The 23,751-nt window shown below is 54.2% G+C and overlaps 1 protein-coding gene across 2 annotated transcripts in view; it reads left to right on the top strand.

Annotated features, from left to right (window-relative positions):
- The window catches only part of FAM83H (family with sequence similarity 83 member H), a 34,282-nt gene that overhangs the window by 4,554 nt on the left and 5,977 nt on the right, over window positions 1–23,751 (top strand). For both annotated transcript variants that reach the window (XR_011361595.1, XM_069956943.1), the window contains exons 2-3: window positions 17,664–18,152; window positions 21,878–22,042. Coding sequence is in view for 1 of the 2 variants with exons in the window: in XM_069956943.1 (XP_069813044.1) it covers window positions 17,697–18,152; window positions 21,878–22,042 (621 nt within the window). In the remaining variant the exon portion in view is untranslated. The remainder of the gene's footprint in view (window positions 1–17,663; window positions 18,153–21,877; window positions 22,043–23,751) is intronic.

Here is a 23,751-nt window from a genome sequence, read left to right on the forward strand (position 1 = left end):
GGGTATATACCAGGCTGTACAGGGGGAGGGGTGTAGGGGTATATACCAGGCTGTACAGGGGGAGGTGTGTAGGGGTATATACCAGGCTGTACAGGGGGAGGCGTGTAGGGGTATATACCAGGCTGTACGGGGGGGGGGGGGGGGGGGGGGGGGGTGTAGGGGTATATACCAGGCTGTACGGGGGGGGGGGGGGTGTAGGGGTATATACCAGGCTGTACGGGGGGGGGGGGGTTGTAGGGGTATATACCAGGCTGTACGGGGGGGTGGGGGTGGTGTAGGGGTATATACCAGGCTGTACGGGGGGGGGGGGGGGGTGTGTAGGGGTTTATACCAGGCTGTACAGGGGAAGGGGTGTAGGGTATATACCAGGCTGGGGGGGGGGGGGGGGGGTAGGGGTATAAACCTGGCTGTACAGGGGGAGGGGTGTAGGGGTATATACCAGGCTGTACAGGGGGAGGCGTGTAGGGGTATATACCAGGCTGTACAGGGGTAGGGGGGGGTGGGGTATATACCAGGCTGTACAGGGGTAGGGGTATATACCTGGCTGTACAGGGGGAGGGGTGTAGGGGTATATACCAGGCTGTACAGGGGGAGGCGTGTAGGGGTATATACCTGGCTGTACAGGGGAGGTTAGGGGTATATACCTGGCTGTACAGGGGGGGGGTAGGGGTATATACCAGGCTGTACGAGGGGGGGGGGGGGTTGTTGTGTACAGGGGTAAATACCTGGCTTTATGGTTGAAGGGGCGTGCGGTTTATTCTAGGAGTGATGTCATGGTAGGCGTCGTTTATTCCAGGAGTGACGTCACTGTGGGCGTGGTTTTTTTCCAGGAGTGATGTCACAGTGGGTGGAGTTAGTCTCCTAGGTAACGCTGTAATAAAACATTCTTCTGTGTATACGGGAGGTTATTTCTGGCCGCTTTACGATCTGCTAATGTGTGACAGATATAGCGGGTGCTCTGCCGAGTCTGGGGAGGTTTTGGCCGCTCGCCCGGGGGATAATAACACCTTCTGCGGTTACACATGGCGGCTGATGCCTTCCTCGAAGTCTGTGAGATCGACATACGGTAAATTATTAATTAGGCTTATTGGAGTTCTGGGTGGTGGGGTGATGCTGTGTAGTGGTGTGGTGACGCTGTGTGGCGGGGTGATGCTGTGTAGCGGTGTGGTGACGCTATGTGGCGGGGTGATGCTGTGTAGTGGTGTGGTGACGCTGTGTCGCGGTGTGGTGACGCTGTGTCGCGGTGTGGTGACGCTGTGTAGCGGTGTGGTGACGCTGTGTGGCGGGGTGATGCTGTGTAGCGGTGTGGTGTAGCGGTGTGGTGACACTATGTGGCGGGGTGACGATGTGTAGTGATGTGGCGGGTTGACGCTGTGTAGCGGTGTGGTGACGCTGTGTAGCACGGTGGCGATGTGTAGTGATGTGGCGGGGTGATGCTGTGTAGCGGTGTGGTGACGCTGTGTGGCGGGGTGATGCTGTGTAGCGGTGTGTGGTGACACTGGCGGGGTGACGATGTGTAGTGATGTGGCGGGTTGACGCTGTGTAGCGGTGTGGTGACGCTGTGTAGCACGGTGACGATGTGTAGTGATGTGGCGGGGTGATGCTGTGTAGCAGTGTGGTGACGCTGTGTGGCGGGGTGACGCTGTGTAGCGGTGTGGTGACGCTGTGTAGCACGGTGATGCTTTGTAGCAATGTGACGCTGTGTAGCGAGGTGATGCTGTGTAGTGATGTGGCGGGGTGATGCTGTATGGCGGGGGGAACGCTGTGTAGTGATGTGGCGGGGTGATGCTTTGTAGCAATGTGAAGCTGTGTAGTGGTGTGGTGACGCTGTGTGGCGGGGTGACGCTGTGTAATGATGTGGCGTGGTGACACTGTGTAGTAATGTGACGCTGTGTGGCGACACTGTGTGGCGGTGTGGTGACGCTGTGTAGCACGGTGATGCTTTGTAGCAATGTGACGCTGTGTGGCGAAGTGATGCTGTGTGGTGATGTGGCGGGGTGACGCTGTGTAGTGATGTGGGGTGACGCTGTGTAGCGGGATGATGCTGTGTAGTGTTGTGGTGGGGTGATGCTGTGTGGCGAGGTGATGCTGTGTAGTGTTGTGGCGGGGTGACGCTGTGTGGCGAGGTGATGCTGTGTAGTGATGTGGCGGGGTGACGCTTTGTAGTGATGTGGCGGGGTGATGCTGTGTAGCAGTGTGGTGATGCTGTGTGGCGGGGTGATGCTGTGTAGTAATGTGACGCTGTGTAGCGGTGTGGTGGCGCTGTGTGTCGGGGTGACGCTCGGTAGTGATGTGGCGGAGTGACGCTGTGTAGTGATGTGGCGATGTGCTGTGTAGTGATGTGGCGTCGTGCCGCTGTGTAGCGGGGTGATGCTGTGTAGTGATGTGGTGGGGTGATGCTGTGTGGCAAGGTGATGCTGTGTAGTGATGTGGCGGGGTGACTCTGTGTGGCGGGGTGATGCTGTGTGGCAGGGTGACGCTTTGTAGTGATGTGGCGGGGTGATGCTGTGTAGTGGTGGGGTGATGTTGTGTAGTGATGTGGTGGTGCTGTGTGGCGGGGTGATGCTGTGTAGTAATGTGACGCTGTGTGGCGGGGTGATGCTGTGTAGCAATGTGACGCTGTGTGGCGGGGTGATGCTATGTGGTAATGTGATGCTGTGTAGTGATGTGACGCTGTATGGAGAGGTAACGCTGTGTAGTGATGTGGTGGGGTGATGCTGTGTGTCGAGTTGATGCTGTGTAGTGATGTGGCGGGGTGACTCTGTGGCGCAGTGAGGCTCTGTGGCAGGGTGACGCTTTGTAGTGATGTGGCGGGGTGATGCTGTGTAGTGGTGGGGTGATGCTGTGTAGTAATGTGACGCTGTGTGGCGGGGTGATGCTGTGTAGCAATGTGATGCTGTGTGGCGGGGTGACGGTATGTAGCAATGTGATGCTGTGTAGCAATGTGATGCTGTGTAGTGATGTGACGCTGTATGGTGAGGTGATGTGGTGGCGTGATGCTGTGTGTCGAGTTGATGCTGTGTTATGATGTGGCGGGGTGACTCTGTGTGGCGCAGTGAGGCTCTATGGCAGGGTGACGCTTTGTAGTGATGTGGCGGGGTGATGCTGTGTAGCAGTGTTGTGACGCTGTGTGGCGGGGTGACGCTGTGTAGCAATGTGACGCTGTGTAGTGATGTGGCAGGGTGATGCTGTGTGGCAATGTGACACTGTGTGGCAAGGTGATGCTGTATAGTGATGTGACGCTGTGTGGCGAGGTGATGCTGTATAGTGATGTGGCAGGGTGATGCTGTGTGGCGGGCTGAAGCTGTGTAGCAATGTGACGCTGTGTGGCGGGGTGAAGCTGTGTGGCTATGTGCGGCTGTGTGGCTCGATCAGATGTTCATATAAGTTGTAGAACTTTCCTCGTTACCCTGTGATGGATGTTTCCGGCTTCCTCCACATGATGATGATGATGTGTGTCATCTGATGACATCACGCCTCCCCTCCTTCTCCCAGCATGCTCCAGGGCAGATAGACCTGTATTGGGACTTTTATTAGGTTGGTGTCTTACGCTGCAGGAATTGAAATCAAGATTTGTCACCAGGCAACAACATGGCCGCCACCACTGCTAACCATAGAGCCATCACCCTGTCACCAGGCAACAACATGGCCGCCACCACTGCTAACCATAGAGCCATCACCCTGTCACCAGGCAACAACATGGCCGCCACCACTGCTAACCATAGAGCCATCACCCTGTCACCGGGCAACAACATGGCCGCCACCGCTGCTAACCATAGGGCCATCTCCCTGTCACCGGGCAACAACATGGCCACCACCACTGCTAACCATAGAGCCATCTTCCTGTCACCGGGCAACAACATGGCCGCCACCACTGCTAACCATAGAGCCATCTCCCTGTCACCGGGCAACAACATGGCCGCCACCGCTGCTAACCATAGGGCCATCTCCCTGTCACCGGGCAACAACATGGCCACCACCACTGCTAACCATAGAGCCATCTTCCTTTCACCGGGCAACAACATGGCCGCCACCACTGCTAACCATAGAGCCATCTCCCTGTCACCGGGCAACAACATGGCCGCCACCACTGCTAACCATAGAGCCATCTCCCTGTCACCGGGCAACAACATGGCCGCCACCACTGCTAACCATAGAGCCATCTCACTTGGTTCTCCAAGGATAGAAGACGTGCCGTGACTGGCAGCCATGTTGGTGGTCACCCGGCTCTCCTAGGATGGAGGATGAGCTGTAACTGGTGACCATGTTTGTGGTCACCCGGCTCTCCCGGGATGGAGGACATGTGACTGGCGGACATGTTGGTGGTTACCCGGCTCTCCCGGGATGGAGGACGTGCTGTGACTGACGGCCATCTTGGTGGTCACCCAGCTCTCCCAGGATGGAGAACGTGCTGTGACTGGCGGCCATGTTGGTGGTCACCCGGCTCCCTCGGGATGGAGGACGTGCTGTGACTGGCAGCCGTGTTGGTGGTCACCCGGCTCTCCCGGGATGGAGAATGTGTTGTGACTGGCGGCCATGTTGGTGGTCATCCGGCTCTCCAAGGATGGAGGATGAAGTGTAACTGGTGGCCATGTTGGTGGTCACCCGGCTCTCCCGGGATGGAGGACATGCTGTGACTGGCGGCCATGTTGGTGGTCACCCGGCTCTCCCGAGTTAGATAATGTGTTGTGACTGGCAGCCATGTTGGTGGTTACCCGGCTCTCCCGGGATGGAGGACGTGTTGTGACTGGTGGCCATGTTGGTGGTTACCGGCTCTCCCGGGATGGAGGACGTGTTGTGACTGGCGGCCATGTTGGTGGTCACCCGGCTCTCCCGGGATGGAGGACGAGCTGTGACTGGCGGCCATGTTGATGGTCATCCGGCTCTCCCGGGATGGAGGACAAGCTGTGACTGGCGGCTATGTTTTTTTTTTTTTTAAATTCTCAATTTTATTCAATTTTTCCATTTATATAACAAAATAAGAGGCAACATGCCTCATTCGCAGGGTACACTGGCATATATACATATCACTATTGTACAGGCATGTAGTACAACCGAACTTTGAGATATAACTGTATCCAACTTTAAGGTAAACAGCCGCTCCCGATAGTTGGGTCGGCAGAACGCATATCAACCAGGGAGTGAGCTAACGCTCAAATAACAATCAGGGAAAGGGAGAGGAATAGAGAGAACAGAGAAGAGGAGACAGAGAGAGTACAGGAGAGAAGTGAGGGGCAGGTGGGAGGGGGGGGGGGGAAAGGGGGCGGGGGGGGACCATTCCTCACTGCGACAGGAGGGACCGGAATTCGGTCGTTTCGGTGAATTGTTCCCAGTAGAACCACGTCCGGAAAAATCGAGAGTTGCCGTCATGCAGTTGAGCAGTGAGATCCTCCATGCGCTTGATATCTTCTATTTTACGGATCCACATGGGGATACTCGGGGGATCGGGGTGACGCCACAGCACAGGAATACAGGCACGGGCGGCGTTGACCAGGTGACGGAGTACCGAACGGCGGTAGGACTTAAGAGGGATCTCCGACAGGTGTAGGAGGAAAAGTGATGGGGAGAAAGGAAGCTGATAATCCGTGAACTTAGATGAGATACGCCATACTTCCCTCCAAAAAGGTACCAGTTTAGGGCAGCTCCAGAAGGTGTGGAGAATGGATCCCTCCCCACCACAGTTCCTCCAGCAAAGTGGAGAGACCTCCGGGAAGATCCGATGAAGTCTGGTAGGCACTCGGTACCATCGGGATAGCAGCTTGTATCCGGACTCCTGTAGACGGGATGCAATGGAAGTCGAGTGTGTACATAGAAACACACGTTCCACCTGTGCTGGAGAGAGTGTGGTGTTAAGATCCTCTTCCCAAGCGTTGAGAAAGGGTGGCGGGGGCTGTTCCGGAGGTGCGTTCAACATGGCATACAGAAGAGAGAGTGTATGGCGTATAGGGCCGCTGCCCATGCAGAGGGATTCAAACTGGGTGGGTGACCGTGCGAAGCCGGAGGGGCTGGAGAGGGAGTGGAGATAGTGATGTAACTGTAACGCCCGCCAGAATCCCAAAGGTGAGGGGTCCACCAGGTCATTAAGCGAGGCCAGGGACAGCCAGGTCGAACCGTTGAGGAAGGAGGTCGCACGGAAGTTCCCTGCTCGGGACCAAGTGCGGAATATTGGGTCTTCCATGCCGGGCAGAAAGGCGGGGTTGCCCAAGATTGGGAATAGGGGAGAGGGGTGCTGGGCTAGGAAGCCAGAAGAAAGGTGTTTATGGCAAATTCGCAGAGTCGGGCCGATGGTGGGGTGGTGAGCGAGTCGGCGGTAGGCCTCAGGTAGCCACGGGGCCGCTTGTAATGCGAGGGGGGACAGTGTCATTTCAAGGCCAACCCATAGCTTCGATTGAGTGTGCCGGTGCCAGTCGAGCACCCTCGAGAGATGGGTGGCGACGTAATAGTGGTAAAGGTTGGGGAGCCCCAGGCCACCTTTTGATTTTGGGCGATATAGGACTGCTTTCGCTAGGCGGGGTTGCTTATGGGCCCAGATAAACCTGGTGAGGATTGTGGAAAGTTGCCTAAAGTATGACAAGGGCACCGTCACCGGGAGGGCCTGGAAAAGATATAGAAGGCGAGGCAGGATATTCATCTTAAAGATCGAGCAGCGCCCAAACCAGGAGAAAGTGCCCTTGTGCCACCTCAGCAAGTCCAGTTCAATGCTCTTCAGACTGGCGGCTATGTTGATGGTCACCCGGCTCTCCCGGGATGGACGACATGTTGTGACTGGCGGCCATGTTGGTGGTCACCCGGCTCTCCCGGGATGGAGGACGAGCTGTGACTGGCGGCCATGTTGGTGGTCACCCGGCTCTCCCAGGATGGAGGACGAGCTGTGACTGGCGGCTATGTTGGTGGTCATCTGGCTCTTCCGGGATGGAGGACAAGCTGTGACTGGCGGCCATGTTGGTGGTCAACCGGCTCTCCTGGGATGGAGAATGTGTTGTGACTGACGGCCATGTTGGTGGTCACCTGGCTCTCCCGGGATGGAGGATGAGCTGTGACTGGCGGCCATGTTGGTGGTCACCCGGCTCTCCCGGGATGGAGGACATGTTGTGACTGGCGGCCATGTTGGTGGTGACACGGCTCTCCCGGGATGGAGGATGTGCTTTGACTGGCGGCCATGTTGGTGGTCACCCGGCTCTCCCGGGATGGAGGACGAGGTGTGACTGGCGGCCATGTTAGTAGTCACTTGGCTCTACCGGGATGGAGAACGAGCTGTGACTGGCGGCTATGTTGGTGGTCACCCGGCTCTCCCGGGATTGGAGGACGTGTTGTGACTGGCGGCCATGTTGGTGGTCACCCGGCTCTCCCGAGATGGAGGACGAGCTGTGACTGACGGCCATGTTGGTGGTCACCCGGCTCTCCCAGGATGGAGGACGAGCTGTGACTGGCGGCTATGTTGGTGGTCATCCAGCTCTCCCGGGATGGAGGATGAGCTGTGACTGGCGGCCATGTTGGTGGTCATCCGGCTCTCCCGGGATGGAGGACAAGCTGTGACTGGTGGCCATGTTGGTGGTTACCCGGCTCTCCCGGGATGGAGAATGTGTTGTGACTGGCGGCCATGTTGGTGGTCAACCGGCTCTCCTGGGATGGAGAATGTGTTGTGACTGACGGCCATGTTGGTGGTCACCCGGCTCTCCCGGGATGGAGGATGAGCTGTGACTGGCGGCCATGTTGGTGGTCACCCGGCTCTCCCGGGATGGAGGACGTGTTGTGACTGGCGGCCATGTTGGTGGTGACCCGGCTCTCCCGGGATGGAGGATGTGCTTTGACTGGCGGCCATGTTGGTGGTCACCCGGCTCTCCCGGGATGAAGGACGAGGTGTGACTGGCGGCCATGTTGGTAGTCACTTGGCTCTACCGGGATGGAGAACGAGCTGTGACTGGCGGCTATGTTGGTGGTCACCCGGCTCTCCCGGGATGGAGGACGTGTTGTGACTGGCGGCCATGTTGGTGGTCACCCGGCTCTCCTGGGATGGAGGACGTGTTGTGACTGGCGGCCATGTTGGTGGTTACCCGGCTCTCCTGGGATGGAGGGCGTGTTGTGACTGGCGGCCGTGTTGGTGGTCATCCGGCTCTCCCGGGATGGAGGACGTGCTGTGATTCGCGGCCATGTTGTTAGTCACCCGGCTCTCCCGTGATGGAGGACATGTTGTGACTGGCGGCCATGTTGGTGGTCACTCGGCTCTCCCGGGATGGAGGATGAGCTGTGACTGGCGGCCATGTTGGTGGTCACCCGGCTCTCCCGGGATGGAGGACGTGTTGTGACTGGCGGCCATGTTGGTGGTGACACGGCTCTCCCGGGATGGAGGATGTGCTTTGACTGGCGGCCATGTTGGTGGTCACCCGGCTCTCCCGGGATGGAGGACGAGGTGTGACTGGCGGCCATGTTGGTAGTCACTTGGCTCTACCAGGATGGAGAACGAGCTGTGACTGGCGGCTATGTTGGTGGTCACCCGGCTCTCCCGGGATGGAGGACGAGGTGTGACTGGCGGCCATGTTGGTAGTCACTTGGCTCTACCGGGATGGAGAACGAGCTGTGACTGGCGGCTATGTTGGTGGTCACCCGGCTCTCCCGGGATTGGAGGACGTGTTGTGATTGGCGGCCATGTTGGTGGTCACCCGGCTCTCCCGAGATGGAGGACGAGCTGTGACTGGCGGCCATGTTGGTGGTCACCCGGCTCTCCCAGGATGGAGGACGAGCTGTGACTGGCGGCTATGTTGGTGGTCATCCAGCTCTCCCGGGATGGAGGATGAGCTGTGACTGGCGGCCATGTTGGTGGTCATCCGGCTCTCCCGGGATGGAGGACATGCTGTGACTGGCGGCCATGTTGGTGGTTACCCGGCTCTCCCGGGATGGAGAATGTGTTGTGACTGGCGGCCATGTTGGTGGTCAACCGGCTCTCCTGGGATGGAGAATGTGTTGTGACTGACGGCCATGTTGGTGGTCACCCGGCTCTCCCGGGATGGAGGATGAGCTGTGACTGGCGGCCATGTTGGTGGTCACCCGGCTCTCCCGGGATGGAGGACGTGTTGTGACTGGCGGCCATGTTGGTGGTGACACGGCTCTCCCGGGATGGAGGATGTGCTTTGACTGGCGGCCATGTTGGTAGTCACTTGGCTCTACCGGGATGGAGAACGAGCTGTGACTGGCGGCTATGTTGGTGGTCACCCGGCTCTCCCGGGATGGAGGACGTGTTGTGACTGGCGGCCATGTTGGTGGTCACCCGGCTCTCCTGGGATGGAGGACGTGTTGTGACTGGCGGCCATGTTGGTGGTTACCCGGCTCTCCCAGGATGGAGGGCGTGTTGTGACTGGCGGCCGTGTTGGTGGTCATCCGGCTCTCCCGGGATGGAGGACGTGCTGTGATTCGCGGTCATGTTGTTAGTCACCCGGCTCTCCCGTGATGGAGGACATGTTGTGACTGGCGGCCATGTTGGTGGTCACTCGGCTCTCCCGGGATGGAGAAAGTGTTTTGACTGGCTGCCATGTTGGTGGTCACCCGGCTCTCCCGGGATGGAGGACGTGTTGTGACTGGCGGCCATGTTGGGGGTCACCCGGCTCTCCCGGGATGGAGGACGTGTTGTGACTGGCGGCCATGTTGGTGGTCACCCGGCTCTCCCGGGATGGAGGACGTGTTGTGACTGGCGGCCATGTTGGTGGTCATCCGGCTTTCCCGGGATGAAGGACGAGCTGTGACTGGCGGCCATGTTGGTGGTCGTCCGGCTCTCCCGGGATTGGGGATGAGCTGTGACTGGCGGCCATGTTGGTGGTCGTTCGGCTCTCCCGGGATGGAGGACATGTTGTGACTGGCGGTCATGTTGGTGGTCACCCGGCTCTCCCGGGATGGAGGACATGTTGTGACTGGCGGTCATGTTGGTGGTCACCCGGCTCTCCCGGGATGGAGGACATGTTGTGACTGGCGGCCATGTTGGTGGTCACCCGGCTCTCCCGGGATGGAGGACATGTTGTGACTGGCGGCCATGTTGGTGGTCACCCGGCTCTCCTGGGATGGAGGACGTGCTGTGACTGGCGGCCATGTTGGTGGTCATCTGGCTCTCCCGGGATGGAGGACAAGCTGTGACTGGTGGCAATGTCTGTGGTCACCCGGCTCTCCAGGGATGGAGGACATGTTGTGACTGGCGTCCATGTTGGTGGTCACCCGGCTCTCCCGGGATGGAGAATGTGTTGTGACTGGCGGCCATGTTGGTGGTGACCTGGCTCTCCCGGGATGGAGAATGTGTTGTGACTGGCGGCTATGTTGGTGGTGACCCGGCTCTCCCGGGATGGAGAATGTGTTGTGACTGGCGGCCATGTTGTTGGTGATCCGGCTCTCCCGGGATAGAGCACGTGTTGTGACTGGCGGCCATGTTGGTGGTCACCCGGCTCTCCCGGGATGGAGGATAAGCTGTGACTGGCGGCCATGTTGGTGGTCACCCGGCTCTCCTGGGATGGAGGACGAGCTGTGACTGGCGGCCATGTTGATGGTCATCCGGCTCTCCTGGGATGGAGGACGAGCTCTGACTCAGTCGGGTGAGATCTTATTCATCCGGATGATTCTCCTTGTACCAAGCCTAATAACTGGGTGGGAACAGAGAGAAGAGAAGGAAAGGAGCCAGAGGCTCGGAGTGCCTCCTGTAAGGAAGACTGATGAGTCAGCACTCCATCACCGCACCGCGCTACCGCTCTGTTATCACCTGAGCAGGTAACATGGATGTTCTCCTGTATGTGGCCCCCCATAGGCAGTGCTGCACTCCATTGTTGGGGGTCTGTCAGGGTCAGTGCTGCCCTTCTCTCTATGGGGACCCCCAGTGTATGGTCACTTATCAGTGATTCCCTCCTGCTTCTCGATTATCGGCCATTCCCTACTGTGAAACATTTTGCTTCTCGATTATCGGTGATTCCGTCTCTTGGAGCTTCTTATGATTCTTCAAAGCAGGATTGAAGTTTAATGAGCGGTGACGCATGGCGGCGTTGGTGGTGAGGAGCGGGGCCCTGGCTGCCGGGCCCTCCCTGTGTGTCAGCTGGCTGTCACCTGCTGTCACCCATGGCTGTGCAGCACACAGGAATGAGGAGACCAGCGAGGATGTCCTCTCCTGTGCGCAGACCCCGTGGTCGGGGGACAACTCGGCGATGGCCAACCACATGGAGCCTGTACCTGCCAGTGGTGCAGGAGGCGTGGGGGCAGCGGGTGTGGATGGCGGTCACCCCCCCGCCGCTCCTGCTACATGGCGACCTGCAGGAATCCTTCTGCTCCTCCTTCTGCTCCTGGGCAGCAAAGTCTGCGGTAGGTGTCATGGCGGCTCCTTCGGAGGTTGCTGTATGAGGGGAGCATTATACATATATAACGCTTCACATGTGCCGCCATCTGCTGTATGATGATTACATGTGATGTCACATGTGCCGCCATCTGCTGTATGATGATTACATGTGATGTCACATGTGCCGCCATCTGCTGTATGAGGATTGTGTGATGTCACGTGTGTCGCCATCTACTGTATGAGGATTGTGTGATGTCACGTGTGCCGCCATCTACTGTATGAGGATTGTGTGATGTCATGTGTGCTGCCATCTGCTGTATGAGGATTGTGTGATGTCACATGTGCCGCCATCTACTGTATGAGGATTGTGTGATGTCATGTGTGCTGCCATCTGCTGTATGAGGATTGTGTGATGTCACATGTGCCGCCATCTGCTGTATGAGGATTGTGTGATGTCACGTGTGTCGCCATCTACTGTATGAGGATTGTGTGATGTCACGTGTGCCGCCATCTACTGTATAAGGATTGTGTGATATCATGTGTGCTGCCATCTAATGTATGAGGATTGTGTGATGTCACATGTGCCACTATCTGCTGTATGAGGATTGTGTGATGTCATGTGTGCTGCCATCTGCTGTATGAGGATTGTGTGATGTCACATGTGCCGCCATCTACTGTATGAGGATTGTGTGATGTCATGTGTGCTGCCATCTGCTGTATGAGGATTGTGTGATGTCACATGTGCCGCCATCTGCTGTATGATGATTACATGTGATGTCATGTGTGCTGCCATTTACTGTATGAGGATTGTGTGATGTCACGTGTGCCGCCATCTACTGTATGATTATATATGATGTCACGTGTGCCGCCATCTACTGTATGAAGATTATGTGTCACATGTGCCGCCATCTACTGTATGATGATTACATGTGATGTCACGTGTGCCGCCATCTACTGTATGATGATTACATGTGATGTCACGTGTGCCGCCATCTACTGTATGATGATTATATATGATGTCACGTGTGCCGCCATCTACTGTATGAAGATTATGTGTGATGTCACATGTGCTGCCATCTACTGTATGACGATTACATGTGATGTCACGTGTGCTGCCATCTGCTGTGTGTGGATTATGTATGATTTATTTAGATGGTGCACTTGATAAGAGTTGTAGTCTGCTGTAATTTCTTGGATAGTGAATATTGACCGGAAAATAGGAATGTAGTATGTTCTACAGCTGTACATATATGTAACACTGCCTGCCCTATGTTATATATGTACAGGAATACCCCCTCCTATATCATGTATGTACACTGCTCTCTCCTCCTATATCATGTATGTACACTGCTCTCCTCCTATATCATGTATGTACACTGCTCTCTCCTCCTATATCATGTATGTACACTGCTCTCTCCTCCTATATCATGTATGTACACTGCTCTCTCCTCCTATATCATGTATGTACACTGCTCTCCTCCTATATCATGTATGTACACTGCTCTCCTCCTATATCATGTATGTACACTGCTCTCCTCCTATATCATGTATGTACACTGCTCTCCTCCTATATCATGTATGTACACTGCTCTCTCCTCTCCTATATCATGTATGTACACTGCTCTCTCCTCTCCTATATCATGTATGTACACTGCTCTCTCCTCCTATATCATGTATGTACACTGCTCTCCTCCTATATCATGTATGTACACTGCTCTCTCCTCCTATATCATGTATGTACACTGCTCTCTCCTATATCATGTATGTACACTGCTCTCTCCTATATCATGTATGTACACTGCTCTCTCCTATATCATGTATGTACACTGCTCTCCTCCTATATCATGTATGTACACTGCTCTCTCCTCCTATATCATGTATGTACACTGCTCTCCTCTCCTATATCTTGTATGTACACTGCTCTCTCCTCCTATATCTTGTATGTACACTGCTCTCTCCTCCTATATCATGTATGTACACTGCTCTCTCCTATATCATGTATATACACTGCTCTCTCCTCCTATATCATGTATGTACACTGCTCTCTCCTCCTATATCTTGTATGTACACTGCTCTCTCCTCCTATATCATGTATGTACACTGCTCTCCTCCTATATCATGTATGTACACTGCTCTCTCCTCCTATATCTTGTATGTACACTGCTCTCTCCTATATCTTGTATGTACACTGCTCTCTCCTCCTATATCTTGTATGTACACTGCTCTCTCCTCCTATATCATGTATGTACACTGCTCTCTCCTATATCATGTATATACACTGCTCTCTCCTCCTATATCATGTATGTACACTGCTCTCTCCTCCTATATCATGTATGTACACTGCTCTCCTCTCCTATATCATGTATGTACACTGCTCTCTCCTCCTATATCATGTATGTACACTGCTCTCCTCCTATATCATGTATGTACACTGCTCTCCTCCTATATCATGTATGTACACTGCTCTCTCCTCTCCTATATCATGTATGTACACTGCTCTCCTCTCCTATATCATGTATGTACACTGCTCTCCTCCTATATCATGTATGTACACTGCTCTCTCCTCCTATATCATGTATGTACACTGCTCTCCTCCTATATCATGTATGTACACTGCTCTCCTCTCCTATATCATGTATGTACACTGCTCTCCTCCTATATCATGTATGTACACTGCTCTCCTCTCCTATATCATGTATGTACACTGCTCTCCTCCTATATCATGTATGTACACTGCTCTCCTCCTATATCATGTATGTACACTGCTCTCTCCTCCTATATCATGTATGTACACTGCTCTCCTCCTATATCATGTATGTACACTGCTCTCTCCTCCTATATCATGTATGTACACTGCTCTCTCCTCTCCTATATCATGTATGTACACTGCTCTCCTCTCCTATATCATGTATGTACACTGCTCTCCTCCTATATCATGTATGTACACTGCTCTCTCCTCCTATATCATGTATGTACACTGCTCTCCTCCTATATCATGTATGTACACTGCTCTCCTCCTATATCATGTATGTACACTGCTCTCTCCTCCTATATCATGTATGTACACTGCTCTCTCCTATATCATGTATGTACACTGCTCTCTCCTATATCATGTATGTACACTGCTCTCTCCTATATCATGTATGTACACTGCTGTCCTCCTATATCATGTATGTACACTGCTCTCTCCTCCTATATCATGTATGTGCACTGCTCTCCTCCTATATCATGTATGTACACTGCTCTCCTCCTATATCATGTATGTACACTGCTCTCCTCCTATATCATGTATGTACACTGCTCTCCTCCTATATCATGTATGTACACTGCTCTCCTCCTATATCATGTATGTACACTGCTCTCTCCTCTCCTATATCATGTATGTACACTGCTCTCCTTCTATATCATGTATGTACACTGCTCTCCTCCTATATCATGTATGTACACTGCTCTCTCCTCTCCTATATCATGTATGTACACTGCTCTCTCCTCTCCTATATCATGTATGTACATTGCTCTCTCTTCCTATATCATGTATGTACACTGCTCTCCTCCTATATCATGTATGTACACTGCTCTCTCCTCCTATTTATGTATATACACACCCAGTATAGAATGTGCAGGTGGCGGGCAGTGAAAGGGTTACAGCGGGCGTTGTTGACATCATAGGTTCCCGGCTGGGAGACGCGCTCAGGTAGTGGCAGGTATGTGGAGAGGACAGGTAGAGGCAGGTACAGCACACGTGGGGAGGGTGCGTATGCACGTATATATGGTGGACCCCAGAAGTGAGGACTGGGGGTGAAGGACCCTAGATCATCTATACGGCTCCGGGGCCACTTGTCTGCCTGCAGCAGTAATGTATATACACAGTGACCTCACCAGCAGAATAGTGAGTGCAGCTCTGGAGTATAATACAGGATGTATAACACAATGCTGAGGTATGAGATGACTGTAGTGAAGCACATGTGGTCTGTGTCTCGGTGAGTCTTCTTGGAGGTGCTGTGACTGCGGTGCCTGCACAGACTGGTATTCCTGGCCGCACCCAGCTTCAGCCACTTATCTGGGCACGGGCAGGAATCTGTGCTCACAGGGGTTCTGCCATATTTATCAGCATGCAGATGGGTTCCATAGGATTAGTCACTGATCTAGATGCCTCTGTGATCCCGTCTCACGTGCCTGTGACGTCCTGTGGGATGCTGTATACTATATACTGAGCACACACCTCGTCTTCCTTCTCGGCACGGCTTGCCTTTCTCTGGATGGATTGTGTTTCACATTCTGGGCATCAGATAATGAAATCTATCACAGGTCTGTGTTGTGTAAGACAGTGAGTTATACTGATCATCTTGGTAATGATGGGTGTGCAGGCAGCTGATACGGGGGGCAATGTTTGTGAGAGAGGAAGGAATCATGGGAAATGATGTCCTTTACATTGTTAATCCTGCCCACAGCAAGCCCTGCCGGCATGAAAACCAAGGTGCAGCACAGAGCCAGCTGACATAATGCGAGTGGCACCGCCAGGCTCACTGACATGGGGGCAGCATGTCCTGGATGCCGCATGGTGATGGGTGATGGTGATTGTTTCCTCCATTATTCTCTGAATATTTTAGTTTTTTCTTCTTTATTTGGAACAAAAATGTGGTTCTACAATGTAGCGATACCCGGGCTTCATTCCTGGCATTCTGGGGGCTGGGACATCTGTCAGCAGCCGCACTACAAACAGCAGCGATGAGGCGCCAAGGCTCAGGTATACAGCGTCAGACAGGTCAGGTATACATAGCTGAGTCATGGCCGCTCTGTGAAGGCCACCCGTCATTCCTGACATAGTGCCGGGCAGGATGGGCTCTGCCGTCTGTCAGTCACTGCAGGCTGTGCACCTGGTTGTGCCCCGGGGCATCTTGTGCCGCCACCAGTGTAGGCGTCTCCTGTGTCTGTAACCCAGTTACTGCCGGCACAGGATGTGATGGAATATTCCAGGTGAGGGCGGGGCTGGACCCCGAGGCCTCCTGCTCACCGGCTGTGTCCCGGCCTTCATGGAGACGTTATTGGTTTGGGGCTGAGTGTTTTGGGTGGAGCGGCCATGGCTTATGTTTATTTATACAATGTGTCACAAGCCGCCGCCACGGCCATCTACAAATCCTCTTAAATTCCATTCATAAATGTTCTCATTGTAAATTCTGGTCACACCCAGAACTGCTCAGCGAGGCCTCAGCACCTAGAGAGCATTGCTGCAGCGCCCTGCTGTGTCCTCTGCTTGTCACCCTGTCACTCCAACATCCCACCCTTAGCCCCCCCCTGAGCACGGTGCCCTTCTGTCCCCCCACAACCCCACCCCTTATGCATGGTGTCCAGCCATGTCCCCCTGTGCCGAGCGCGGTGTCCTGCCATGTCCCCCTGTGCCGAGCGCGGTGCCCTGCCATGTCCTCCTGTGCAGAGCGCGGTGCCCTGCCATGTCCTCCTGTGCCGAGCGCGGTGCCCTGCCATGTCCTCCTGTGCCGAGCACGGTGTCCTGCCATGTCCCCCTGTGCAGAGCGCGGTGCCCTGCCATGTCCCCGTGAGCGCAGCATTCTTTCATGTCCCCCCGCCCCCCTCAAACATTGCACCCATCAGTGACCCCCCAAAAGCATGGCGCCACAGCATGCAGCACCACTCCAGAACCATCATATCATTCAGTCGGTGCCCATAGTTATGACCATGATGACATATTACCCAGCATTCTATGCATTGGATGCATCATGATTTAAAGTACCCATTATGTGGATGGGGACAGCTTTCTTCGGGTGGGTTGGGGTCTTCCTCCACATTGTGATTGTTTCTTCGGGTGGGTTGGGGTCTTCCTCCACTTTGTAATGGTTTCTTTGGCTGGTTGGGGGTCTTCCTCCACATTGTGATGGTTTCTTCGGGTGGGTTGGGATCTTCCTCCACTTTGTAATGGTTTCTTTGGCTGGTTGGGGGTCTTCCTCCACATTGCGATGATTTCTTTGGGTGGGTTGGGGTCTTCCTCCACTTTGTGATGGTTTCTTTGGCTGGTTGGGGGTCTTCCTCTACATTGGGATGGTTTCTTTGGGTGGGTTGGGGTCTTCCTCCACTTTGTGATGGTTTCTTTGGCTGGTTGGGGGTCTTCCTCCACTTTGTGATGGTTTCTTTGGCTGGTTGGGGGTCTTCCTCCACATTGGAATGGTTTCTTTGGGTGGGTTGGGGTCTTCCTCCACTTTGTGATGGTTTCTTTGGCTGGTTGGGGGTCTTCCTCCACATTGGGATGGTTTCTTTGGGTGGGTTGGGGTCTTCCTCCACTTTGTGATGGTTTCTTTGGCTGGTTGGGGGTCCTTCTCCACATTGTGATGGTTTCTTTGCTTCTTTCCAGGTCTCTTCCCTCCCCTCTCCCTGGTGTAGACCCATGGCCCGTCGCTCTCAGAGCTCCTCACAGGGGGACAACCCTCTGGACCCCAATTACCTTCCCCCACACTACAAGGAGTATTACCGCATTGCTATTGATGTTCTCGCGGAGGAAGGGCCGGAGGCGTATGAGCGTTTCCTCGTAGACGAGGGGGCTCCAGACTTCTTATGTCATTCCGAAGTTGATCACATCTCAAAGTACCTGCAAAGACCCCCGGAGCCCACCCAGGAAAGTCTGTACCCGGACCATGTTTACACTGGACAAGAGGAGGATGATGGCTCATCGGGGACCTACTGGCCCATGCACTCAGACACAGCCGCTCCGGAGCTGGACCTCGGGTGGCCCACCATCTTTGGCTTTCAAGGGACAGAGGTGACAACCCTGATACATCCGCCCCCTCCTGATAGCCCCAGTATTAAAGAAGAGGTGAGAAGGATGATCCGGTCCGCACAGCAGGTGAGAGAACAGCAACCGTATAGCTATGTATTCCTATATGCACCTCTTTGTTATATACAGTTATACACCTATATACTGCTATAGCCTTATATACACCTGTGTTACCTGTACTGCCATATACACGTATACACTCATGAGCGCCTTTCCGAATACTTCTTCACCCTCCTCCATGCGACTCTGTAGCTTTCTGTTCCCCTCTTCCCATGTCCCATCCCTTAAAGGGAAACCCACGACCGGGATATGCATATATATATCCGTGTTACCAGATTCCAGACGCCGATCACAGGAGCATTGCGTATGTACCTTTATTCAAGGCTGACAGTGTCACAGAGGCCGGCCTGTTACATCAGCCCCCATCCATCCTCCTCCTGGCCCAGCCATGTCCCTCTATTCCCCTCCAGACTCATATGCCCACTCCAGATCCCCTGCTGTATCCCAATTCTCCTGTCCCCCCACTAGACCTCTCAATCCCTTTTGACTCCTATATCCTCCTCCAGATGCTTCTCTCCTCTCCGGGATCTTTTGTCCCATCCATCTGACTCTTCTGTCACCTCACCTATTAGGTCCCCATACACGTTATACTGATGTCATTATAAGGTGTATGGGGGTCTCCTGACTCTTCCCAGACAAATGATGTCAGTACAAGGTGTAAGAGAGAGAGAGAGATGATGGGCAACACTTGAAGTTGTATGGCACCTATATTCCGGTGTCCCCTCCTCCAGACTGGTGTTTCCCCTGCAGCCCTCCTCTGTCCTCTTCTGGGCTCCTTGGCCCCCCTCCAGACTTTCCTGTCCACCTTCATACTAGTGTACCCCCTCTCCAGGCCTGACTCTCCTCTTAACTACTCTCCTGCTTCTTCTAACTCTACTGTCCCCTCAGTACCTTTTCTAACTCTTTTGCCCTCTCCCGAACCTTCTGTCCTCTTCTTCTAATTATCCTCTCCCATCCTCCTGATTCCTGTCCCATTCTACAATAACCTGTGTCTCCTCCTCCTCCTCCTCTGCACTCTCGGGTCTCCTCATCTGCACTCTTGTGTCTCCTCCTCCTCTGCACTCTTGGGTCTCTTCCTCCTCCTCTGCTCTCTTGGATCTCCTCCTCTTCCTCTGCACTCTTGGCACTCCTCCTCCTCCTCTGCACTCTTGGCTCTCCTCCTCCCCTCCTCTGTCCATTCCTCTCTGTCCCCTCCTACTCCTCCCCTCCTCTCTGTCCCCTCCTCCTCCTCCTTTGCATTGCTCTGTCCCCTCCTACTCCTCCCTGTCCCCTCCTCCTCCTCTGCATTGCTCTGTCCCCTCCTACTCCTCCACAGCTCTCCGACCCCTCCTCTCTGTCCCCTTCTCCTCCTGTATCGCTCTGTTCCCTCCCCCTCCTCCGCACCTCTCTGTCCCCTCCTCCTTCTCCTCCTGTATCGCTCTGTCCCCTCCTCCTCCTTTGCAACGCTCTGTCCCATCCCCCTCCTCCTTCTCCTTTGCATCGCTCTGTCCCCTCCTCCTTTGCATCTCTTTTTCCCCTCCTCCTCCAGATGACCTCTCTGTCCCCTCCTCCTCCCCTCCTCTCTGTCCCCTTCTCCTCCTGTATCGCTCTGTCCCCTCCCCCTTCTCCTTTGCATCGCTCTGTTCCCTCCCCCTCCTCCGCACCTTTCTGTCCCCTCCTCCTCCTGTATCGCTCTGTCCCCTCCTCCACCTTTGCATCGCTCTGTCCCTTTCCCCCCCTCCGGATGACCTCTCTGTCCCCTCCTCTCTGTCCCCTTCTCCTCCTGTATCACTCTGTCCTCTCCCCCTCCTCCTTTGCATCGCTCTGTTCTCTCCCCCTCCTCCGCACCTTTCTGTCCCCTCCTCCTTCTCCTGTATCGCTCTGTCCCCTCCCCCTCCTCTTCCGGATGACCTCTCTGTCCCCTCCTCCTTCTCTTCCTCCTTTGCATCGCTCTGTCCCCTCCCCCTTCTCCTTTGCATCGCTCTGTTCCCTCCCCCTCTTCCGCACCTTTCTGTCCCCTCCTCCTTCTCCTGTATCGCTCTGTCCCCTCCTCCACCTTTGCATCGCTCTGTCCCTTTCCCCCCCTCCGGATGACCTCTCTGTCCCCTCCTCCCCTCCTCTCTGTCCCCTTCTCCTCCTGTATCACTCTGTCCTCTCCCCCTCCTCCTTTGCATCGCTCTGTTCTCTCCCCCTCCTCCGCACCTTTCTGTCCCCTCCTCCTTCTCCTGTATCGCTCTGTCCCCTCCCCCTCCTCTTCCGGATGACCTCTCTGTCCCCTCCTCCTTCTCTTCCTCCTTTGCATCGCTCTGTCCCCTCCTCCTTTGCATCTCTCTGTCCCCTCCTCCTCCTCCCCTCCTCTCTGTCCCGTCTCCTCCTGTATCGCTCTGTCCCCTCCCCCTCCTCCTTTGCATCGCTCTGTTCCCTCCCCCTCCTCCGCACCTTTCTGTCCCCTCCTCCTTCTCCTGTATCGCTCTGTCCCTTTCCCCCCCTCCGGATGACCTCTCTGTCCCCTCCTCCTTCTCCTCCTCCTGTATTGCTCTGTCCCCTCCTCCTTCTCCTCCTTCTTTGCATCGCTCTGTCCCCTCCTCCTCCAGATGACCTCTCTGTCCCCTCCTCCTTCTCCTCCTCCTGTATTGCTCTGTCCCCTCCTCCTTCTCCTCCTCCTTTGCATCGCTCTGTCCCCTCCTCCTCCAGATGACCTCTCTGTCCCCTCCTCCTCCTCCAGATGACCTCTCTGTCCCCTCCTCCTTCTCCTCCTCCTGTATTGCTCTGTCCCCTCCTCCTTCTTTGCATCGCTCTGTCCCCTCCTCCTCCAGATGACCTCTCTGTCCCCTCCTCCTCCTCCAGATGACCTCTCTGTCCCCTCCTCCTCCTCCTCCTGTATTGCTCTGTCCCCTCCTCCTTCTCCTCCTTCTTTGCATCGCTCTGTCCCCTCCTCCTCCAGATGACCTCTCTGTCCCCTCCTCCTTCTCCTCCTCCTGTATTGCTCTGTCCCCTCCCCCTTCTCCTCCTCCTTTGCATCGCTCTGTCCCCTCCTCCTCCAGATGACCTCTCTGTCCCCTCCTCCTCCTCCAGATGACCTCTCTGTCCCCTCCTCCTTCTCCTCCTCCTGTATTGCTCTGTCCCCTCCTCCTTCTCCTCCTTCTTTGCATCGCTCTGTCCCCTCCTCCTCCAGATGACCTCTCTGTCCCCTCCTCCTCCTCCAGATGACCTCTCTTTCCCCTCCTCCTCCAGATGACGTCTCTGTCCCCTCCTTCTCCTCCTCCTGTATTACTCTGTCCCCTCCTCCTCCTTTGCATCGCTCTGTTCCCTCCCCCTCCTCCGCACCTCTCTGGACTCATTGGTCCTCTGAACTTCCTGTTAGCCAGCATATTCTGCCTTTTTTGTAGTGATCTGCAGAGCATTGCTCTAAGGACTATGTTACACATGACTGCTGATATGAGCGCTAATCTTGTAGATGAGTCCTCGTGTACCCCGCCTACTACACGGCTCTGTATCAGGCAGCCAGGGCTGTATGAATGGTCACTGGATCCTTTGTGCAGCCCCTCATTTTTCTCATTGGTCGGCCGCTTACCCCTCACTATTCGGGGAGGAATGTATGGCAATGAACAAGGATTTTTACACTTGGCTAAAGCTCACAACCAGCTGAGCCAGTGTGTGCTGCTTACACCAGGCCATGTTCTCGGGGTCCTCGCATATTTCTTGTATATTAGTATGTTTTGTTTCTGTTACATTGTGTCTCCTTCATATTACAGGTAATCGGGATTGTCATGGACATCTTCACTGACGTGGACATTCTCTCCGACCTCCTGGATGCTGCTGCCCGACGTGTTCCAGTCTACATCATCCTGGATGAGGTGAACTCTCAGCACTTTCTTGACATGGCGTCTAAGTGCAGAGTCAACCTGAACTTTGTTGAGGTGAGACCACCTATAGTTGTGCAGAGGGGGCATTCACTCCTGTCAGCACATAAGTATGGAAGGAGCATGGGAAATGGGGGACCTGTTACCGAATTTACCAGATTTGCACTGGGGCCCTAAAGCTTCTCAAACCTCCCTTTTACTGTAGAGCCATCTCCTCAGGACTTTCTCCATCCATCCAGTGAATAATGTGAGCGGCGTTCTCTTGGGCCAATCTGTACTTTGTCCGTCTGTTGAGGATAGTGACCATGATGTCTTGCCTATCTCTCACTCGCTGGGTGGGATATCTCCTCTCTCCACCATCAGTAAACACTGCAGGGTGGGGCAGAGTGGCAGCTGCTGTCCGTCACCTCCCAGAATTCTCAGCCGTACCTGACGTGTATCACATGGAAGTGTGAATGAAAGCAGGGACTGTACACAAGGGCCCTATTCCACTAGACGATTATCGTTCAGATTATCGTTAAATCGTTCAAATCTAAACGATAATCGTTCGGTTAAAATGCAGTTAACGATAAACGACCAAACGAGAAATCGTTGATTGCTTTATAAGACCTGGACCTATTTTTATCGTTGCACGTTCGCAAAACGTTTGCAAATCGTTCCCATTGAATAAGATGTCGTTCGCAGTAGATCCGAACGGAATAGCAAAGAAATAGCGAAGAAAAAACGACCGCAAATACGGTCATAAGTAACGATTATCGTTCCATGGAAATGAGTGAACGTTTTCAGGTCTTTTGCAATAGCTGTTGTTTGAGATCGTTAATCGTTAACGATTATGCAAACGATAATCGTCCGGTGGAATAGGGCCCTTAGACTCCCCTTTCCCCCTCTCCTCCTTCTCTGTCCCCTTACTACCCATAACCTCCTATCTGTTCTCCTTTCTTTTGGATCTTCCCTCCTGTTATTAAATATTTACATGTATTGTGGCTCCGGCTTCTTGGCCGCTCCTTGGAGTGTTGTCCCCTGCGGGCAGACGTTCTTCTAGTGGAGATTTTATTTGGCGGTTTTGTGTTTTAACAAACGTTTATACAAATAAGACATAACCTGCGCTGCAAAGTGACTGAACGGAAGATGGCGGCAGCAAGACGGCTATATGTGCCAGGATTATATAGGAAGGAATGTGACACAACATGGAGGTCACACATCACATGGCTTGTGACTCCCAGCTGGAGTTATCACCTAAACCTCACGTCCCTCCCAACCTGCAGAACGTGGAGGAAGGGACATTTTGCAGACTTGTCCTCTCGCTACCTCAGACCAATGAAAATGTAATAAGGATCCAGGTTGTATTTACCTGTAAACATCCCGTCTCTCCCCACCCTGGTGTGACGCCCTGTTCCGTAATGACAGTGTGGCCACACCTCAGGCCTCTTAGATGCCACCTGTTCGTACAGCTGTTCTGACCCTCCATGAAGCAGATTTTCTTGTTATCATGGTGTCTATCGGACACGTGCACCATCAGGCATCTGTCAAGAATGTAACATATGCAACAGTGATTGGTTTATGCGGTCATCCCCCACCAGGGCGACATTGCCCTCTACAACCCCCCTCTCTGTAGCTGTTTGTTATAGGAAGGGAGGCGTGCTATCAGTTCACGAAGCCCATGGTAAAGGGAAATAGGATCAGTCTGAGGTTGGGACCCAGCAGCAGCTGCATGGTCCTCGTGTCAATGTTACGTGACACCTGGATACAAGTTTTATTGTCACAAT

This window comes from Dendropsophus ebraccatus, chromosome 2 (assembly GCF_027789765.1).
Source record: "Dendropsophus ebraccatus isolate aDenEbr1 chromosome 2, aDenEbr1.pat, whole genome shotgun sequence".
In the NCBI taxonomy this organism is placed as follows: domain Eukaryota; kingdom Metazoa; phylum Chordata; class Amphibia; order Anura; family Hylidae; genus Dendropsophus; species Dendropsophus ebraccatus.